This window comes from Garra rufa, chromosome 25, assembly GCF_049309525.1.
Source record: "Garra rufa chromosome 25, GarRuf1.0, whole genome shotgun sequence".
Lineage (NCBI taxonomy): Eukaryota > Metazoa > Chordata > Actinopteri > Cypriniformes > Cyprinidae > Garra > Garra rufa.
In genome coordinates, this window is record NC_133385.1 from 6,484,402 (window position 1) to 6,502,620 (window position 18,219).

The window sequence follows — 18,219 nt, forward strand, 5'->3', positions numbered from 1 at the left end:
ATATATATATATATATATATATATATATATATATATATATATATATATATATATATATTTTTTTTTTTCCCCTTTAGATTATATTACCCAGTTAGTCTATTTTTATTAAATTACAAAACAAATAATTAGGAAATTAAGTAAATAAATAAATATTACATTAAAAATTACTATTTAACAAAATGAAATAAATAAAATTGAAAACATAAAATAAATTAAAATAAAAAACTAAATAAAACCATATAAAATAAAACAGAATCAAAACTAAATAAAATATAAAATGAAATAAATAAAAAAGTACATTAAAATAAAAATCTAATTAAATAAAAATAAACAAAACATAAAAACATAAAATAGTTAAGTTTGATTGATTTCTGCAAATAAACTAAATTCAATTTAAAAAATTCAATTTAAAAAAATCATATAAAATTAAACAGAGATAAAAATAAAAAAATTATAACCAAATATAACATGTAAAATAAAAAAATAAAAAAATAGAAAAAAAAATTACGTAAAAAAATAATATAAATTACACAAATAAACTTAAATTAAAAATAAACAAATATAGCAAGTGACTAGCAAGTCTTTGTGGTCAAAACTTGGAGGTTCATTCACGGTTTGGAATGTATCTGTGAGTTTCTCACCCAGAACTTTACGAGGAAGAAAGCGTTAGCCGGTCCTTTCTCAAACAGCTCCTTCAGCCCTCCTTTCTTCTCTGGGAATTTGTCGTAAATTTGCCGGATATCCACGGCTTCGAGGTACGGATCGCTATATGTGGGGTTGGACTGACCGATGTGTACAAATAGGTGCTTGTTGACCTGTAAAACCAAAATGCCTGTAAGTATAAGCCAGTTTGCTCAGTATAAGCATTAGTAATAAATCAGTGAGGGTCTCACAGTCTCTGGATCTTGAGGTTGCTCCAGGAAAGCGGAGAACTCCAGCATGCGTAGTTTGGGGCTGGCGATGCTGCGGCCCTGCCAGGGCGGTGCGCTGGAGGACATGGACAGACCTGTAGCACTTTCATAACCTGGGGAAGCCATCAGGACCATTATAGACCATAATGTTGTACTTAATTCAAATCAGGAGTAGTTTTTAATGGTACAGACCTGCTATAGGCGGAGGGCCGGCGGCCTGCATGACGAAGTTTTGTTGAGAAAACGGCTTGATGCTGATTGAAAAAGACAAGTGAATATTAGACAATTACACAAATTACACAAATTATGTAATATAAAGTCAATTTCTTAATCTAAATATATCTTTTTTAGATTAAAAACAGTGCATTTAATGTACATATATATATATATATATACAGATACATAAATATACATATAATCAATTTCTTTATATATATGTTTATATACATATTTTTTAGCTTAATTAATATATATGTACATTATATTTATACATACATATTTTTTAATTAAGATAAAAATGTAAAAGATATATTAAAAATGCAATGCTTTTAATTAAACTATTTTTATTGAAAAAGTACATATTTTTAGCTTCATATTATACACACACACACACACACACACACACACACACACGTATAAAAAACAAAGATAGTATGGAAATAAAAAATAAATAAATATATAATAATATATAAATAAATAAAAATCCATTTCTTTTAATGAATATATGTTTATATATTCTATATATACTGTAATATGAATATAATGTAATATTTACATATAATTTAAATTAACCTACAAATTATAAAGATATATTACAAATGCCACATTTTTTAATTAAGCAAATTTTTTAATGGATAAAGTACATAAATAAATAAATAAATAAATAAATAAATAAATATAATATAATATAATATATATATATATATATATATATATATATATATATATTTATATACACACACACACACACACACACACACACACGCACACACATATATAAGAAAACATATATATAATATAGAAATAAATAATACATACATATACAAATTATGTAATTATAAAATCCATTTCTAATAAATATATTATTTTTATATATATTATATTTCTTATAACTTTATTTTTTTATTTATATTTCTATATCTAATAATGTGGTTTAATGTCACACACATTTCATAAAAACAAATATGTGTGTGATATTCATCAAGTTGGGTTTGGTTTCAACGTAACTTCTGTGACTGCAATACTTTAAACCGACTCAGATGTGCGAACCCTAGTAAAAAAAAAATCAGATCTAATCACCAAGATGTTAAAACTCACACAAGACATGAACTTACTCTTCAGGACCTGCGGTTTGTCCTGCGAGAGCTCCGTGCCAAAACTACACAAACAAAGGCATGAAATCAAGATTAGCCTTCTTTTCAAAGCAAAGACTTCAGATGAAAACTCAAACGTGACCCTGGATCACAAAACCAGTTTTTATGCCAAAAATCAGGAAACATTTCCAACCGTAAATATATCAAAACTTAATTTTTGATTAGTAATATGCATTGCTAAGAACTTCATTTGGACAACTTTAAAGGCGATTTTCTCAATATTTAGATTTTTTTTTGCACCCTCAGATTCAATTTTCAAATAGTTCAAAAAGCTTATTTAGTGATATAAATTAAAAAGATGACCCTTATAACTGTTTTTGTGGTCCAGGGTCACAAATATCTATCATAAGTAATAGTAAGTGCTCAGAAGCGCTCACCCCAGCTGCGGTTGGGTAGGCCGGTCGCGAGAGGCCCTGCAGAGCCATCTTATTCTGAAAGGCTGTGGCTGAGATGATCTGAGCCGACGACATGGTGGACATACTCTGCATGGCTTTGTCTTTGGCCGCCTGGTCCTGTCAGAAAACAACGAATACGTCAGGAACATCACAAACGTGATTTTTATTAATAACAATATTTTTTACTGAAGATCAACCACGAATGAGGTGCTAGAGGGGAAAAAAGCTTTGTAGACAATAACTTTTTTTCCTATGGTAAAATGTTCCACGCAGTGATTAAAGTCAGTGAACTGTTCGTCCAAATGAACCTATTCACTAAAATTAATCAGTCTTTCCAAAATTTCATAAGAGCAAAGGAAGAGGAGAGAAGATTATTTTATCATTGCCTCAGCTTAAAAAAAGCAATTTAAAAAAATACAACTTTGTGTAGTAACTAGAATCAGTGAACTTGTTTTGAAAAAAAAATTGTAATGGGTCATGAATAATAAAAATATAAAAAAATATAAAAATAACCAAAATAAAATTAAATTAAAAATAAAACAATTACAACATTATTGCCTCAGCTCCAAAAAAGTATATCTATATTTATGTAATACAAGAAAAATATATTTAACTAAATCTTTAAAAAATACAAAATACAACTTTGTGTAGTAACTAGAATCAGTGAACTTGTTTTGAAAAAATTAATTGTAATGGGTTATGAAAAATAGAAGACATTTTAATGAAAAAAAAGATAAAAAATAACCAAAATAAAATAAAATAACAATAATATTAACAATAAAACAATTACAACATTATTGCCTCAGCTCCAAAAAAGTATATCTATATTTGTGTAATACAAGAAAAATATATTTAACTAAATCTTAAAAAAAATACAAAATACAACTTTGTGTAGTAACTAGAATCAGTGAACTTGTTTTGAAAAAATTAATTGTAATGGGTTATGAAAAATAGAAGACATTTTAATGAAAAAAAAGAGATAAAAATAACCAAAATTAAATTAAATTAACAATAATATTAACAATAAAACAATTACAACATTATTGCCTCAGCTCCAAAAAAGTATATCTATATTTATGTAATACAAGAAAAATATATTTAACTAAATCTTTAAAAAAATACAAAATACAACTTTGTGTAATAACTAGTAAAATTAGTAATGCGTCATGAAAAATAGAAGACATTTTGGTAACACTTTACAATAAGGTTCATTAGTTAACATTAGTTAACCACATTAGTTAACATGAACTAATAATGAACTGCACTTATACAGCATTTATTAATCTTTGTTAATGTTAATTTCAACATTTACTAATACATTATTAAAATCTTGTTAACATTAGTTAATGCAGTGTGAACTAACATGAACAAACAATGAACAACTGTATTTCCGTTAACTAACGTTAATGAAGATTAGTAAATACAGTAACTAATGTATTGCTCATGGTTAGTTCATGTTAGTTAATACATTAACTAATGTTTAACTAATGAACCTTATTGTAAAGTGTTACCGACATTTTAATAAAAAAACAAACAAAATTAAACTAAATAAAAAATAAAATTAACAAGTAAAAGATTTTATGTCTTTAATATGCAATTGAAATAAAATATAAAATAAAATACATTTTTTAATTAAATTACATTTTTAAATTAAAGCAAGTTAAATTAAATGGAATATTTCATTTAAAAAAAACCCAGCAAAATAGAAGACATTTTGATAAAAAAAGACAAAAATAACCAAAATAAAATAAAATTAAAAATAAAATTAACAATAAAACAATTACAACATTATTGCCTCAGCTCCAAAAAAAGTATATCTATATTTATGTAATATAAGAAAAGTATATTTAACTAAATCTTTAAAAAATACAAAATACAACTTTGTGTAGTAACTAGTAAAATTAGTAATGCATCATGAAAAATAGAAGACATTTTAATAAAAAAAAACAAACAAAATTAAACTAAATAAAAAATAAAATTAACAAGTAAAAGATTTTATGTCTTTGATATGCAAATAAAATATAAAATAAAATAATTTTTTTTAATTAAATTACATTTTTAAATTAAAGCAAGTTAAATTAAATGGAATATTTCATTATAAAAAAACTGCAAAATAGAAGACATTTTGATAAAAAAAGACAAAAATAACCAAAATTAAATAAAATTAAAAATAAAATTAACAATAAAACAATTACAACATTATTGCCTCAGCTCCAAAAAAGTATATCTATATTTATGTAATACAAGAAAAATATATTTAACTAAATCTTTAAAAAATACAAAATACAACTTTGTGTAATAACTAGTAAAATTAGTAATGCGTCATGAAAAATAGAAGACATTTTAATAAAAAACAAAAACAAAATTAAACTAAATAAAAAATAAAATTAACAAGTAAAAGATTTTATGTCTTTAATATGCAATTGAAATAAAATATAAAATAAAATACATTTTTTAATTAAATTACATTTTTAAATTAAAGCAAGTTAAATTAAATGGAATATTTCATTAAAAAAAACAGCAAAATAGAAGACATTTTGATAAAAAAAAGACAAAAATAACCAAAATAAAATAAAATTAAATTAAAAAAAAAATGAACAATAAAACAATTACAACATTATTGCCTCAGCTCCAAAAAGTATATCTATATTTATGTAATACAAGAAAAATATATTTAACTAAATCTTTAAAAAATACAAAATACAACTTTGTGTAGTAACTAGAATCAGTGAACTTGTTTTGAAAAAAAAATTGTAATGGGCAATGAAAAATAGAAGACATTTTAATGAAAAAAACAGATAAAAATAACCAAAATAAAATAAAATTAACGATAATAACTAGTAAAATTAGTAATGCGTCATGAAAAATAGAAGACATTTTAATAAAAAAACAAACAAAATTAAACTAAATAAAAAATAAAATTAACAAGTAAAAGATTTTATGTCTTTAATATGCAATTGAAATAAAATATAAAATAAAATACATTTTTTAATTAAATTACATTTTTAAATTAAAGCAAGTTAAATTAAATGGAATATTTCATTAAAAAAAACAGCAAAATAGAAGACATTTTGATAAAAAAAAGACAAAAATAACCAAAATAAAATAAAATTAAATTAAAAAAAAAATGAACAATAAAACAATTACAACATTATTGCCTCAGCTCCAAAAAGTATATCTATATTTATGTAATACAAGAAAAATATATTTAACTAAATCTTTAAAAAATACAAAATACAACTTTGTGTAGTAACTAGAATCAGTGAACTTGTTTTGAAAAAAAAATTGTAATGGGCAATGAAAAATAGAAGACATTTTAATGAAAAAAACAGATAAAAATAACCAAAATAAAATAAAATTAACGATAATAACTAGTAAAATTAGTAATGCGTCATGAAAAATAGAAGACATTTTAATAAAAAACAAAAACAAAATTAAACTAAATAAAAAATAAAATTAACAAGTAAAAGATTTTATGTCTTTAATATGCAATTGAAATAAAATATAAAATAAAATACATTTTTTAATTAAATTACATTTTTAAATTAAAGCAAGTTAAATTAAATGGAATATTTCATTAAAAAAAACAGCAAAATAGAAGACATTTTGATAAAAAAAAGACAAAAATAACCAAAATAAAATAAAATTAAATTAAAAAAAAAATGAACAATAAAACAATTACAACATTATTGCCTCAGCTCCAAAAAGTATATCTATATTTATGTAATACAAGAAAAATATATTTAACTAAATCTTTAAAAAATACAAAATACAACTTTGTGTAGTAACTAGAATCAGTGAACTTGTTTTGAAAAAAAAATTGTAATGGGCAATGAAAAATAGAAGACATTTTAATGAAAAAAACAGATAAAAATAACCAAAATAAAATAAAATTAACGATAATAACTAGTAAAATTAGTAATGCGTCATGAAAAATAGAAGACATTTTAATAAAAAAACAAACAAAATTAAACTAAATAAAAAATAAAATTAACAAGTAAAAGATTTTATGTCTTTAATATGCAATTGAAATAAAATATAAAATAAAATACATTTTTTAATTAAATTACATTTTTAAATTAAAGCAAGTTAAATTAAATGGAATATTTCATTAAAAAAAACAGCAAAATAGAAGACATTTTGATAAAAAAAAGACAAAAATAACCAAAATAAAATTTAATTAAAAATAAAATTAACAATAAAACAATTACAACATTATTGCCTCAGTTCCAAAAAAGTACATCTATATTTATGTAATACAAGAAAAATATATTTAACTAAATCTTTAAAAAATACAACTTTGTGTAATAACTAGTAAAATTAGTAATGCGTCATGAAAAATAGAAGACATTTTAATAAAAAACAAAATTAAACTAAATAAAAAATAAAATTAACAAGTAAAAGATTTATGTCTTTGATATGCAAATAAAATATAAAATAAAATACATTTTTTAATTAAATTACATTTTTAATTTAAAGCAAGTTAAATTAAATGGAATATTTCATAAAAAAAAAACAGCAAAATAGAAGACATTTTGATAAAAAAAGACAAAAATAACCAAAATAAAATAAAATTAAAAATAAAATTAACAATAAAACAATTACAACATTATTGCCTCAGCTCCAAAAAAAGTATATCTATATTTATGTAATACAAGAAAAATATATTTAACTAAATATTTAAAAAATACAAAATACAACTTTGTGTAATAACTAGTAAAATTAGTAATGCGTCATGAAAAATAGAAGACATTTTAATAAAAAAAACAAACAAAATTAAACTAAATAAAAAATAAAATTAACAAGTAAAAGATTTTATGTCTTTGATATGCAATTGAAATAAAATATAAAATAAAACAAATTTTTTAATTAAATTAAATTTTTAAATTAAAGCAAGTTAAATTAAATGGAATATTTCATTTAAAAAAAAACAGCAAAATGGAAGACATTTTAATAAAAAAAGACAAAAATAACCAAAATAAATTCAAATTAAAAAATTAATAATAAAACTATTAAATATAATTTACAAGATTTTATAAAATATCAAACAAAATTAGCTCAAATATGTAATCTTGGCTCTTTTCCACAAATCATTTCAAACATCCCATGTATGATTAATTTATAAATTATATTGTCTTTAATTGTAAATTGCAACTTTTAATAAAATACAAAAACTGATAGTTTAATAGTTTGTTTTCTTAGATTATACAACCTAGTTATTATTTTAATTATAATTAGCTTCATTTAAGAGCAACAGAAGTCGATGGGAAGTCCTCGTTTAGATAGCTAAGTAAATGTGTGTGTGTTGCTGTGGGAAGGCTGAAGGTGGTTTATGGCTCTGGCAGCGTTTGAGGGGTGTTGACAGGTTGACTCCTTCGCCTAGAGGTCAGATGAAGAACTGGGAGCTCCGACATTATGAAACAGGAGACCGCGCTTGGAAAAACAGCGTGTGTGGAGACACAGCTCCCAGCTTTACCTGCAGCTCCAAACCATGTTTACTGAGACTGCCATTAAATGCTGAAGAAAGAAACTCAACTACAAATGCCTAGGATCTGCAGGATGTGAATGTGAGACGACTCAACCAAGTAGTCAAATCCATCATGCAACCAATGCATTTGCATTGAGAAGATAATAGCTACAAGCTACTCAATATTAAAAATTATTCAACTACTGTAAAACTAATTTAAAAAAAATCAATGAACTTATTGCACTTACTAGAAGGAATCAAATGAACTGATGAATGATTTTTCAGTGATTCATTTAAATAAACTATCCAAACAAATTGATTCACTAAAATGAATTGTCTTTTACTCATATTTCATATGAGAAAGAAAAGACTTTTTAGCTGAGCACATTTTCTTATTGCCAAACTGAAAAATAAGTATATCTATTAAAAATAAATGTATCTAAATATAATAAATAAACATTTAACTAAACATACTGCTAAAAAAATGCACATTTCAAGAGACTATTATGTATATCTATTAAATACATGTATTGATTTTATATACATAAATAATAATACATATAATAAAATTATATATATATATATATATATGTTTGTGTGTGTGTGTGTGTGTGTGTGCATATATATATATATAAGAAAACAAATATAATATAGACATTTTTAACCAAATTAAGCTAAAGTTTTAAAAGATGTAATTGCAATGTTTTTTTTTAATCAAGCATTTTTTATCATTTTTATCTATCTATTAAAAAATAATAAAAAATTATTATAAATATACATTAAATTATATGTATATCAGTGAATTGCTTCGTTTTGAGCTTGTTCGTTAAAATTAACCCACTCACAAAAATGAATCAGTCTTTCCAAAGTTTAATAAAAGACGGAGAGGACATTTTATTATTAAAAAAATATGTATATCTATTAAAAATAAATACATTGAAATATAATAAGTATATATTTAATTATATATATTTCAGTGAATTGCTTCGTTTTGAGCTTGTTCGTTAAAATTAACCCACTCACAAAAATGAATCAGTCTTTCCAAAGTTTAATAAAAGACGGAGAGGACATTTTATTATAAAAAAAATATGTATATCTATTAAAAATAAATACATAGAAATATAATAAATATATATTTAATTATATGTATATCAGTGAATTGCTTCGTTTTGAGTTTGTTCGTTAAAATTAACCCACTCACAAAAATGAATCAGTCTTTCCAAAGTTTAATAAAAGACGGAGAGGACATTTTATTATAAAAAAAAAAAATATGTATATCTATTAAAAATAAATACATAGAAATATAATAAATATATATTTAATTATATGTATATCAGTGAATTGCTTCGTTTTGAGCTTGTTCGTTAAAATTAACCCACTCACAAAAATGAATCAGTCTTTCCAAAGTTTAATAAAAGACGGAGAGGACATTTTATTATTAAAAAAATATGTATATCTATTAAAAATAAATACATTGAAATATAATAAGTATATATTTAATTATATGTATATCAGTGAATTGCTTCGTTTTGAGCTTGTTCGTTAAAATTAACCCACTCACAAAAATGAATCAGTCTTTCCAAAGTTTAATAAAAGACGGAGAGGACATTTTATTATAAAAAAAATATGTATATCTATTAAAAATAAATACATAGAAATATAATAAATATATATTTAATTATATGTATATCAGTGAATTGCTTCGTTTTGAGTTTGTTCGTTAAAATTAACCCACTCACAAAAATGAATCAGTCTTTCCAAAGTTTAATAAAAGACGGAGAGGACATTTTATTATATAAAAAAAAAATATGTATATCTATTAAAAATAAATACATAGAAATATAATAAATATATATTTAATTATATGTATATCAGTGAATTGCTTCGTTTTGAGCTTGTTCGTTAAAATTAACCCACTCACAAAAATGAATCAGTCTCTCCAAAGTTTAATAAAAGACGGAGAGGACATTTTATTATAAAAAAAAAAATATGTATATCTATTAAAAATAAATACATTGAAATATAATAAGTATATATTTAATTATATGTATATCAGTGAATTGCTTCGTTTTGAGCTTGTTCGTTAAAATGAACCGATTCACAAAAATGAATCAGTCTTTCCAAAATTTCATAATAGAAGAAGAGGACATTTTATTATAAAAAAAAATATGTATATCTATTAAAAATAAATACATAGAAATATAATAAATATATGTTTAATTATGTGTATATTGGTGAATTGCTTAGTTTTAAGTTTGTTCGTTAAAATGAACCGATTCACAAAAATGAATCATTCTTTCCAAAGTTTCATAAGGACATTTTATTATAAAATATGTATATCTATTAAAAATAAATACATTGAAATATAATAAATATATATTTAATTTTATGTATATGAGTTATTTGCTTATTTTGAGCTTGTTTGTTAAAATGGACTGATTCACAAAAATGAATCAGTCTTTCTGATTCATCATGAGAAGGACAGGACATTTTAGCTGGGTTTAGCTTTATTATTGCCTCAGTAAGAACGAATGTATATCACTTAAAAATAAATGCATCTCAAATACAATGTATTTTAAATTAATTAAATGCACAAAAAATGCAACTTCAACTTTTAAAATTGAATCAGTGAGTTGCTTGTTCATTGGAATGAACTGATTCACTAAAATTAATCTTCCTTTTTAATGCTTCACATGAGAACATTTTAGAAGAGCTTGATTATTCAGTTCAATCATCTACTTACTCCTCAACACTTCTCAGATTGATTTTACTAAAACTTGAGCGAATCTACAGCAAAGTTGCATCATGTGAGCGCGCACGGAGAGGTCACAGTCGTCCACGACTAGCCCAAGCAACTGCTGTGTCCTTGAAGCATGACTAGCCGATGCATTCTTCAGCCCTGAACTGGCAAAGGCTGCAGGCTGAAATATGGGCATGTGTGTGTCTGTCACAGTTCTCAGTTACAGAAACGTATTTAAAAGGGCTGTCAGTGTTAGCCGTGTGACCAGCACCGCACTCGGACAGCTGGGCCAAGATGGCCGACGGCCAACGGGTGAACTATGCCATATGATGAAAGACAGGAGCGCGCAAGGAGAAGACTCCACATTACCGAGCCGTCCGCTAAGCTCTTATACAGCCAGAGGTCACACGTTTTGTGAAAATTAGCGGCGTGCTGAAACTGATTTATGGTGTAGGGTATGATATTGCTATCAATTCTCTTTGTAACTGAATCATGCCTAAGCTATATTCACTTGGACATTAAAGCAATTGTCTAGAATTCAAGGCTATCCTTGCATCATTAACAAATGCATTGGCTCGGTAAAGTGATAATGGTGCTAATTTGCAAACAGGTGATCAGTATTAGCAGAGTTCATTAGCTACCTTGAGTTTCACCTGAATTTCCCGAGCTTTCCGTCGTGCCAACACCTGAATGTGACTGGAGACCTGTGGAAAACATTTCAAATGAATAATCCTTTATTTCTTAAAAGAATAGTTAAACATTTTCTGAAAATGTACTCCCTGTTAGGCCATCCAAAATGTAGATACGTTTGTTTCTTCATCAGATTTGGAGAAATGTTTTACATCATTTGCTTACCAATGAATGTGAATGGGTGCCGTCAGAATGAGAGTCCAAACAGCTAATTAAAAACATCACAATAATCTACAAGTAATTCACACCACTCCAGTTCATCAATTAACATCGTAAAGGAACACCAAAGAACTTCGCTCCCTCTACAGGTTGGAAGCGGAATTGTCCATTACCGCTGTCGTAAATAATTTAGCCTACCGTCGCGTCACATGCACGTTATTTGTTTGGAGGCTATCCAGGACCGGCTTTGGAAACATGTCCAGTGACAAGGTAGAGTATGTTGCATGACTTTATGAAAGTATGAAAACGAAATAAAACATAATAATGACATTGTTTGCAATTTATTTTAGCCGTAAAGCAAGTTGCATTTGTAGTCTCATTTGAACTACAAAACCGCTACCCGACGACCCAAACTTACATAGTGCTGTTATGGCGATAGAGGGCCGCAAAGCGAATGCGGAAGTGCCGTTTCACCCTGTTATGAGTTGATGAACCACTGACACGAGTTCGGAAACATTATCTTAAGGTAAAAAAAAAACTCTTTGGTGTTGCTTTAAGAAGCCAAAACTTTGTTTGTAAGAAACAAATGCATCTTTAACGTTAAATTGTCACTTCCTGCCAAAATATGAGTACATCCATAATCATCTATAATAACGCTTCCTCGAGTGAAAAAGTCCATTTTCTGTTTTCCTTTCACATCAAAATTGGAGGTATACATCAAGTAGACAAATAACCGATATTTTGAACCGATATTAACAAAAAAATAAGAATAGCAAGGGCTCTAACAAAAACTTTCTTTAAATGCTGTTAAATTATTTTAGCTGTAAATTGGTTTTGAAAATAATTTATACCGATACTCATAAAAATTATTAGTATCGGCACCGATAATCGGTCGACCCCTAAAAATCCACCGACATATTTGTTTAGAGCTGTTTTGTCTTGTTTACAGTGCTTGATCTGTGCACATTTAATGTCTTGGGAAGTAAAAAGCTGCGTGTTTGTAAGAAACAAATCCATCGTTAAGATGTTTTAACGTTAAATCGCCACTTCTGGCCAAAATATGAGCCCATAATCCATAATAACGCTTCCACCGGTGAAAAAGTCCAGCTCCTGTTTTCCTTTTGCATCAAAATTAGGGGTCGACCAATATGTGTTTTTCAGGGTCGATGCCGATACCGATTATTACAGATCAAGTAGACCGATAACAATATTTTGAACCGATATACATGTGTAGTGTAAACATTTATTTTAATGTGAAAATTAAGAATAACAAGGGCTCTGACAAAATCATTCTTTAAATGCTGTTAAACTATTTTATCAGCAAATCGGTTTTGAAAAAGACAGATACCGATATTCATAAAAACGCTTAATATCGGCTCTGATAATCGGTCAACCCCTAAAAATCCACCCACATATCTGTTTAGAACTGTTTTAAGCTTGTATACAGCGCTTGATCTGTGCAGATTTAACATCTTGGGAAGTGAAAATCTGCGTGTTTGTAAGAAACAAATCTATCTTTAAGACATTTTAACGTTAAATCATCACTTCTGGCCAAAATATGAGCCCTTAATCCATAATAACGCTTCCACAGGTTTAAGAAAGTCCATCTCCTGTTTTCCTTTGGCATTAAAATTAGGGGTCAACCGATATATGTTTTTCAGGGCCGATGCAGATAACAATTATTACAGATCAAGTAGATAACCGATATTTTGAACCAATATATATGTCTGGTGTAAAAATAAAAATTAATGTCAAAATTAAGAATAACAAGGGCTCTGACAAAAACTTTCTTTAAATACTTTAAAAATATTTGATCTACAAATCGGTTTTGAAAATGACCGATACCGATATCCTTAAAAATGCTTAGTATTGGCACCAATAATCCGTCAGGCCAATAATTGGTCGACCCCTAAAAATCCACCGACATATCTGTTTAGCGCTGTTTTGGCTTGTAAACAGTGCTTGATCTGTGCAGATTTGTCTCCTGATTCAAATAAGGTGACTTTTTACTGCAGCATTATAGATAGAGAACAACAGTTTGACACTAAAAACGTCTTAATGATGGTGTTTTTATCAGATGTTTGGACTCTAATTCTGACGGCACCCATTCACATCCATTGGTGAACAAGTGATGTAAAGCTCTGAAAAAAACTTTTTTTAAATGCTTTTAAATGATTTTATCAGCAAATCGGATTTTGAAAATGACAGATACCGATATTTATAAAAATGCTTTGTGTATCGGCACCGTTAATTGGTCAACCCCTAAAAATCCACCCAAATGTTTGTTTAAATTACATAACAGAACTCATATTTTAGCCAAAAACAACTGCTTGAAGTTAAAAACGTCTTGATGGATTTGTTTCCTACAAGCACACAGATTTTCTCTTTACAAGACGTTAACTCATGGACTGGAGTGGATTACTTGTGGATTATTGTGATGTTTTTATCAGCTGTTTGGACTCTCATTCTGAAGGCACCCATTCACATTTATTGATGAGCAAGTGATGTTATGCTACATTTCTCCAAATCTGATGAAGAAACTTATCTACATTTTGGATGGCCTGAAGGTGAGCCATTTTTAGAAGATTTTCATTTTCGGGTGAACTATTCTAAAATTTATTATTTTATGTTTAACAGAAGTGAGAAATTCATACAGGCATAAAACAACTTAAATGATTCAATTTCTTAAAGGAAGCCCAACTTAAAAATCATGAAGTGATTTGACCTTCATTTGTCCACTTATGAAGTGCGATTCTACTCTCTCTTCTTGTTTTTAGTTATTATTTTTCCTCTCGGGCCCCCAGCTCACCTCAACTCTCTTCGAAGGCTTAAGACTCAGTGTGTGACAAGGCTGGAGTGACATCATGCGATATCGAATGCAATATCGGATTCCAAATCCTCACCCCGGCAGCGTGTGATGTGCCCCGATCGTAACGGGACGACCGGGAGAGAGCAGTTGTTTTGTGGGTCTAACGAGCAGCACTGAGAGAGGTGCTGAAGACACACACCGTTATCCGATCCGCATACGATAAATCACACCACTGAAGCCGTTTCAGCATGGAGGCCCTTAGGGGCCAAATATTTACACTGTTTGGGAGTTTAACAGGACAAGTCCATCTCTAAGTCCCAGTCTGACATTCGCTGGGCTTCCTGTTGCTGTTAATGTGCGACACAGAGGTCAAATAAAAGTAATTAGCCAAATTAATCCACTTAGTGAACAGGATAAAACTGTAGTTGCTATTTTAGAGTTGCAATCACAGATTTGTATACAAATCTTGATTTATGATTCTTTTATTCCCTTGTATTAAACACAAGGTTTATGCTTAAAAAAACACCACTGGAATATGAAAAATAAATCAGGATTTGCTTATAAATTAAATTTAGACCTTGTTAATATTAGAATATTAATATTCTGGAATTAAAATCAATGTAAGAATCTCTACCTGTTTTCTGGTCCGTGTTTTTCCTGTTCGAAGCTTGATGTATCGCGCAATCAGCTCATTACGTCCTGGAAAAAAAAGAAACAGAGAAAAAATGTTTACAGTCACTATGAAATTTCACTTGTTTACAGTCACTATGAAATTTCACTTGTGTAACATAATAAACTACCTACAGAAACTGGAAATTTTAAATAGGAAAAAACTGTAGGGCAGGAATTTTAAGAATTGGTTTAATAGTGATTAAATCACTATTGATTAATAATAAAAAGTGTCAGAATAGATGGATTGAGACAGTTACTTTTTGATTTTAAAAAAATCATGAGGCATGAAGACATGAAGGTATTTTTCTTTAGAATAAATAATAGTAAAGAATATATATAGTAGTTTTATTTATTTGAATATCTCTCAGGAATTTAATATTTCAATAATTTGACAACACATTAATGTTCAATGTCTCTTAATAGTCACACTGACGTGCAGCTAAACAAATTAAATATTTTTTATTTTTAGTGTTCAAGTGTTTATTTATTTTACATTTTTTATAAATATTTAATTATTAAGTACTAGCTTTTTATCAACTCACAAACCCACTGCAGTTATTACATTAAGCCCAGTTTGAAACTCTGGTTTGACGAATTTTATTTTGTTAATATCCAAAAATGGAAATGGAAAAATATGTATTCTTTCCATTCGCTTTTTTATATAAATATGGTACATTTAGTTTAGTTTAATGTAAATGTTACGTTATGTTTAAAACACGCTAGATAAAAAAGTAATCTAAAAAGTAGTCAGAATACATTACCTAAAATCAGTAATTTAGATTACTAACTACAATTTTCAATAATGCAAAATCTGTAATCAGTAATGGACATTTATATAAAAATATATTAAAAATAAAGTTTTTAAAAATGTACACAAAAAAACAGTGCACTGAATATTACCAGAAATGTGCAAGAAAATGTTTAAAGTATATATATATATATATATATATATATATATATATATATATATATATATATATATTAAAAAGTTAATTTATAAAAAAAAAAAATATATATATATATATATATATATATATATGAATAAATGAATTTTTTTAAATATATATAACACATTTATTTGTTACAATATAAATTATAAATGTTTTTAAAGTTTTTAAAATAAAGTAAAATAACTAAAAGTTAAATAAATTTGTTATTATTTATATATATATATATATATATATATATATATATTTTTTTTTTTGTAAATATTTTTTTTTAATTTTTACAATTCATTTATTATATGTAAATGAATTTAAAAAATGTACAAACAAAAAATTTTGGTTCTTTAACAGTGCGCACTGATTTATTCAGAATAATACTACGAATGTACAAGAAATGTATAAATAAGTAAATCTGTAATATATATATATATATATATATATATATTAATGCATTAATTAAGTTTTTAAAATAAACTTATTATGTGTATACATATATATAGAAAAATAAATAAATAAAGCTTTTAAAATAAAGTTTTTGTAAAATCTACAAAAAATAATATAATTTTTTTTTTAACAGTGTGCACTGATTTATTCAGAATATTACCAGGCAGGAATGTGCACGAAAATATATTACTTTTTTTTAGGTTATTTAACACACTATTTTACACACACACACACACACACACACACACACACACACACACACACACACACACACACATATATATATATATATATATTAATAATAAATGTTATATATATAATAACAAATTTAATATTTAATTCAACACAAACAAACAAATATTTTCTCCTCTATTTTTCTAACCTTAAGCTTGCAACTCGACACACGTGATAAGCAGTTCACACATGACGTATGTTTGTTGCACGACTGATGTTGTTGAACACATGGTTGACTGAGGCATGAAAAGTGTTGACAGTGAGTTTGAGTAAGTACATAGCTAAAGTAAGAATGTTTACCAACCCAAACACAAGTCTTCATCGGCTACATCGGCACTGCGGAGCAAGCTCTCATTCACATGTGAGCTGGGCAACTTATCCGACAAGATCCTGTTCTCAACATAATTGCATTTGTAAATGTGAAAGCAAGGCTGTGAGATCCTATCTTTCAGGGTTTTCGATCGGGCACAGCGATGCAAATATAATACTGCATCTGAGGTGATGCTTTTGTTGACAGACGGGTCACGTTGGACGAGAAGATGAAGGGAACGAAAGGGTACCGACTCGACCTAGTCGACACCCACCGCACGACTGATGGCACAGGCCTGGCGTAGAGAGGAGCAGCAGCTGGTCTGTGTGTCAATGTTTATAGAATCTGCCTTTACGCCTCCCATAAATCAAAGAGCTCGTTCATACGCCCAGACTCCGGTTACTAGTACTAGTATACACTAGTACAGAACCCCTAAATGCCCTCTCACTCAATGAAAAACACCTGTTTGTGGCTGTTTTATGAAGAAAATGACCTTGTGCATTAGAGGGTCAGAGGTTGCTCTTTAGGAGACTTTCTCCCCTCAGATGTTTCTTCTAAAACTCTTTTGGAGAAATGAAAACAGCCACAAGTGAGTCACTAGTCATCTAGTAAGAGTGAGAGATGATTTGATGAGAAATGTCTGAGACATTTTTGAGATCTCTTCTGAAACTCTAAGTAGAGGAGACCCATGTGAGATTGCGTTTTTGTGAATAAAAGTCGATGGAGATTTGTTAAAATAGCTCAAAGGCATAGAATTCGCCTTTTAGAAACATACGTGCACAGTTGAGTTGAATGATATGATAAGGTTTACCCTCTTTAACTTTATGTTGTTATGCTGGTTTGTGTTCATCTGCTTCTCCCATTTACATTGGCTATCACTCTATACAGACTAATACAATCAGATACAACAATTTCTCAAACATTTATTTCAATATATACTGGTAAAATTAACGTTTACTTCACGATTTCCTATTGAATTGTTTCCAATTGAACTACATTGGCAAATATAGTAAATTAAGCTACAAACTTGATCATAATGCACAATGTTTAAGTTACATCTGACATGTATTT

The 18,219-nt window shown here is 27.1% G+C and overlaps 1 protein-coding gene across 1 annotated transcript in view; it reads right to left on the minus strand.

The window, feature by feature from the left end:
* Positions 1-18,219, minus strand: part of LOC141301684 (transcriptional enhancer factor TEF-3-like) — a 54,904-nt gene that overhangs the window by 20,877 nt on the left and 15,808 nt on the right. The window contains exons 2-8 of the mRNA XM_073831875.1: positions 15,179-15,243; positions 11,528-11,590; positions 2,662-2,796; positions 2,246-2,289; positions 1,104-1,165; positions 894-1,024; positions 642-815 (exon numbers count right to left, since the gene is read on the minus strand). Coding sequence (XP_073687976.1) covers positions 642-815; positions 894-1,024; positions 1,104-1,165; positions 2,246-2,289; positions 2,662-2,796; positions 11,528-11,590; positions 15,179-15,243 — 674 coding nt within the window. The remainder of the gene's footprint in view (positions 1-641; positions 816-893; positions 1,025-1,103; positions 1,166-2,245; positions 2,290-2,661; positions 2,797-11,527; positions 11,591-15,178; positions 15,244-18,219) is intronic.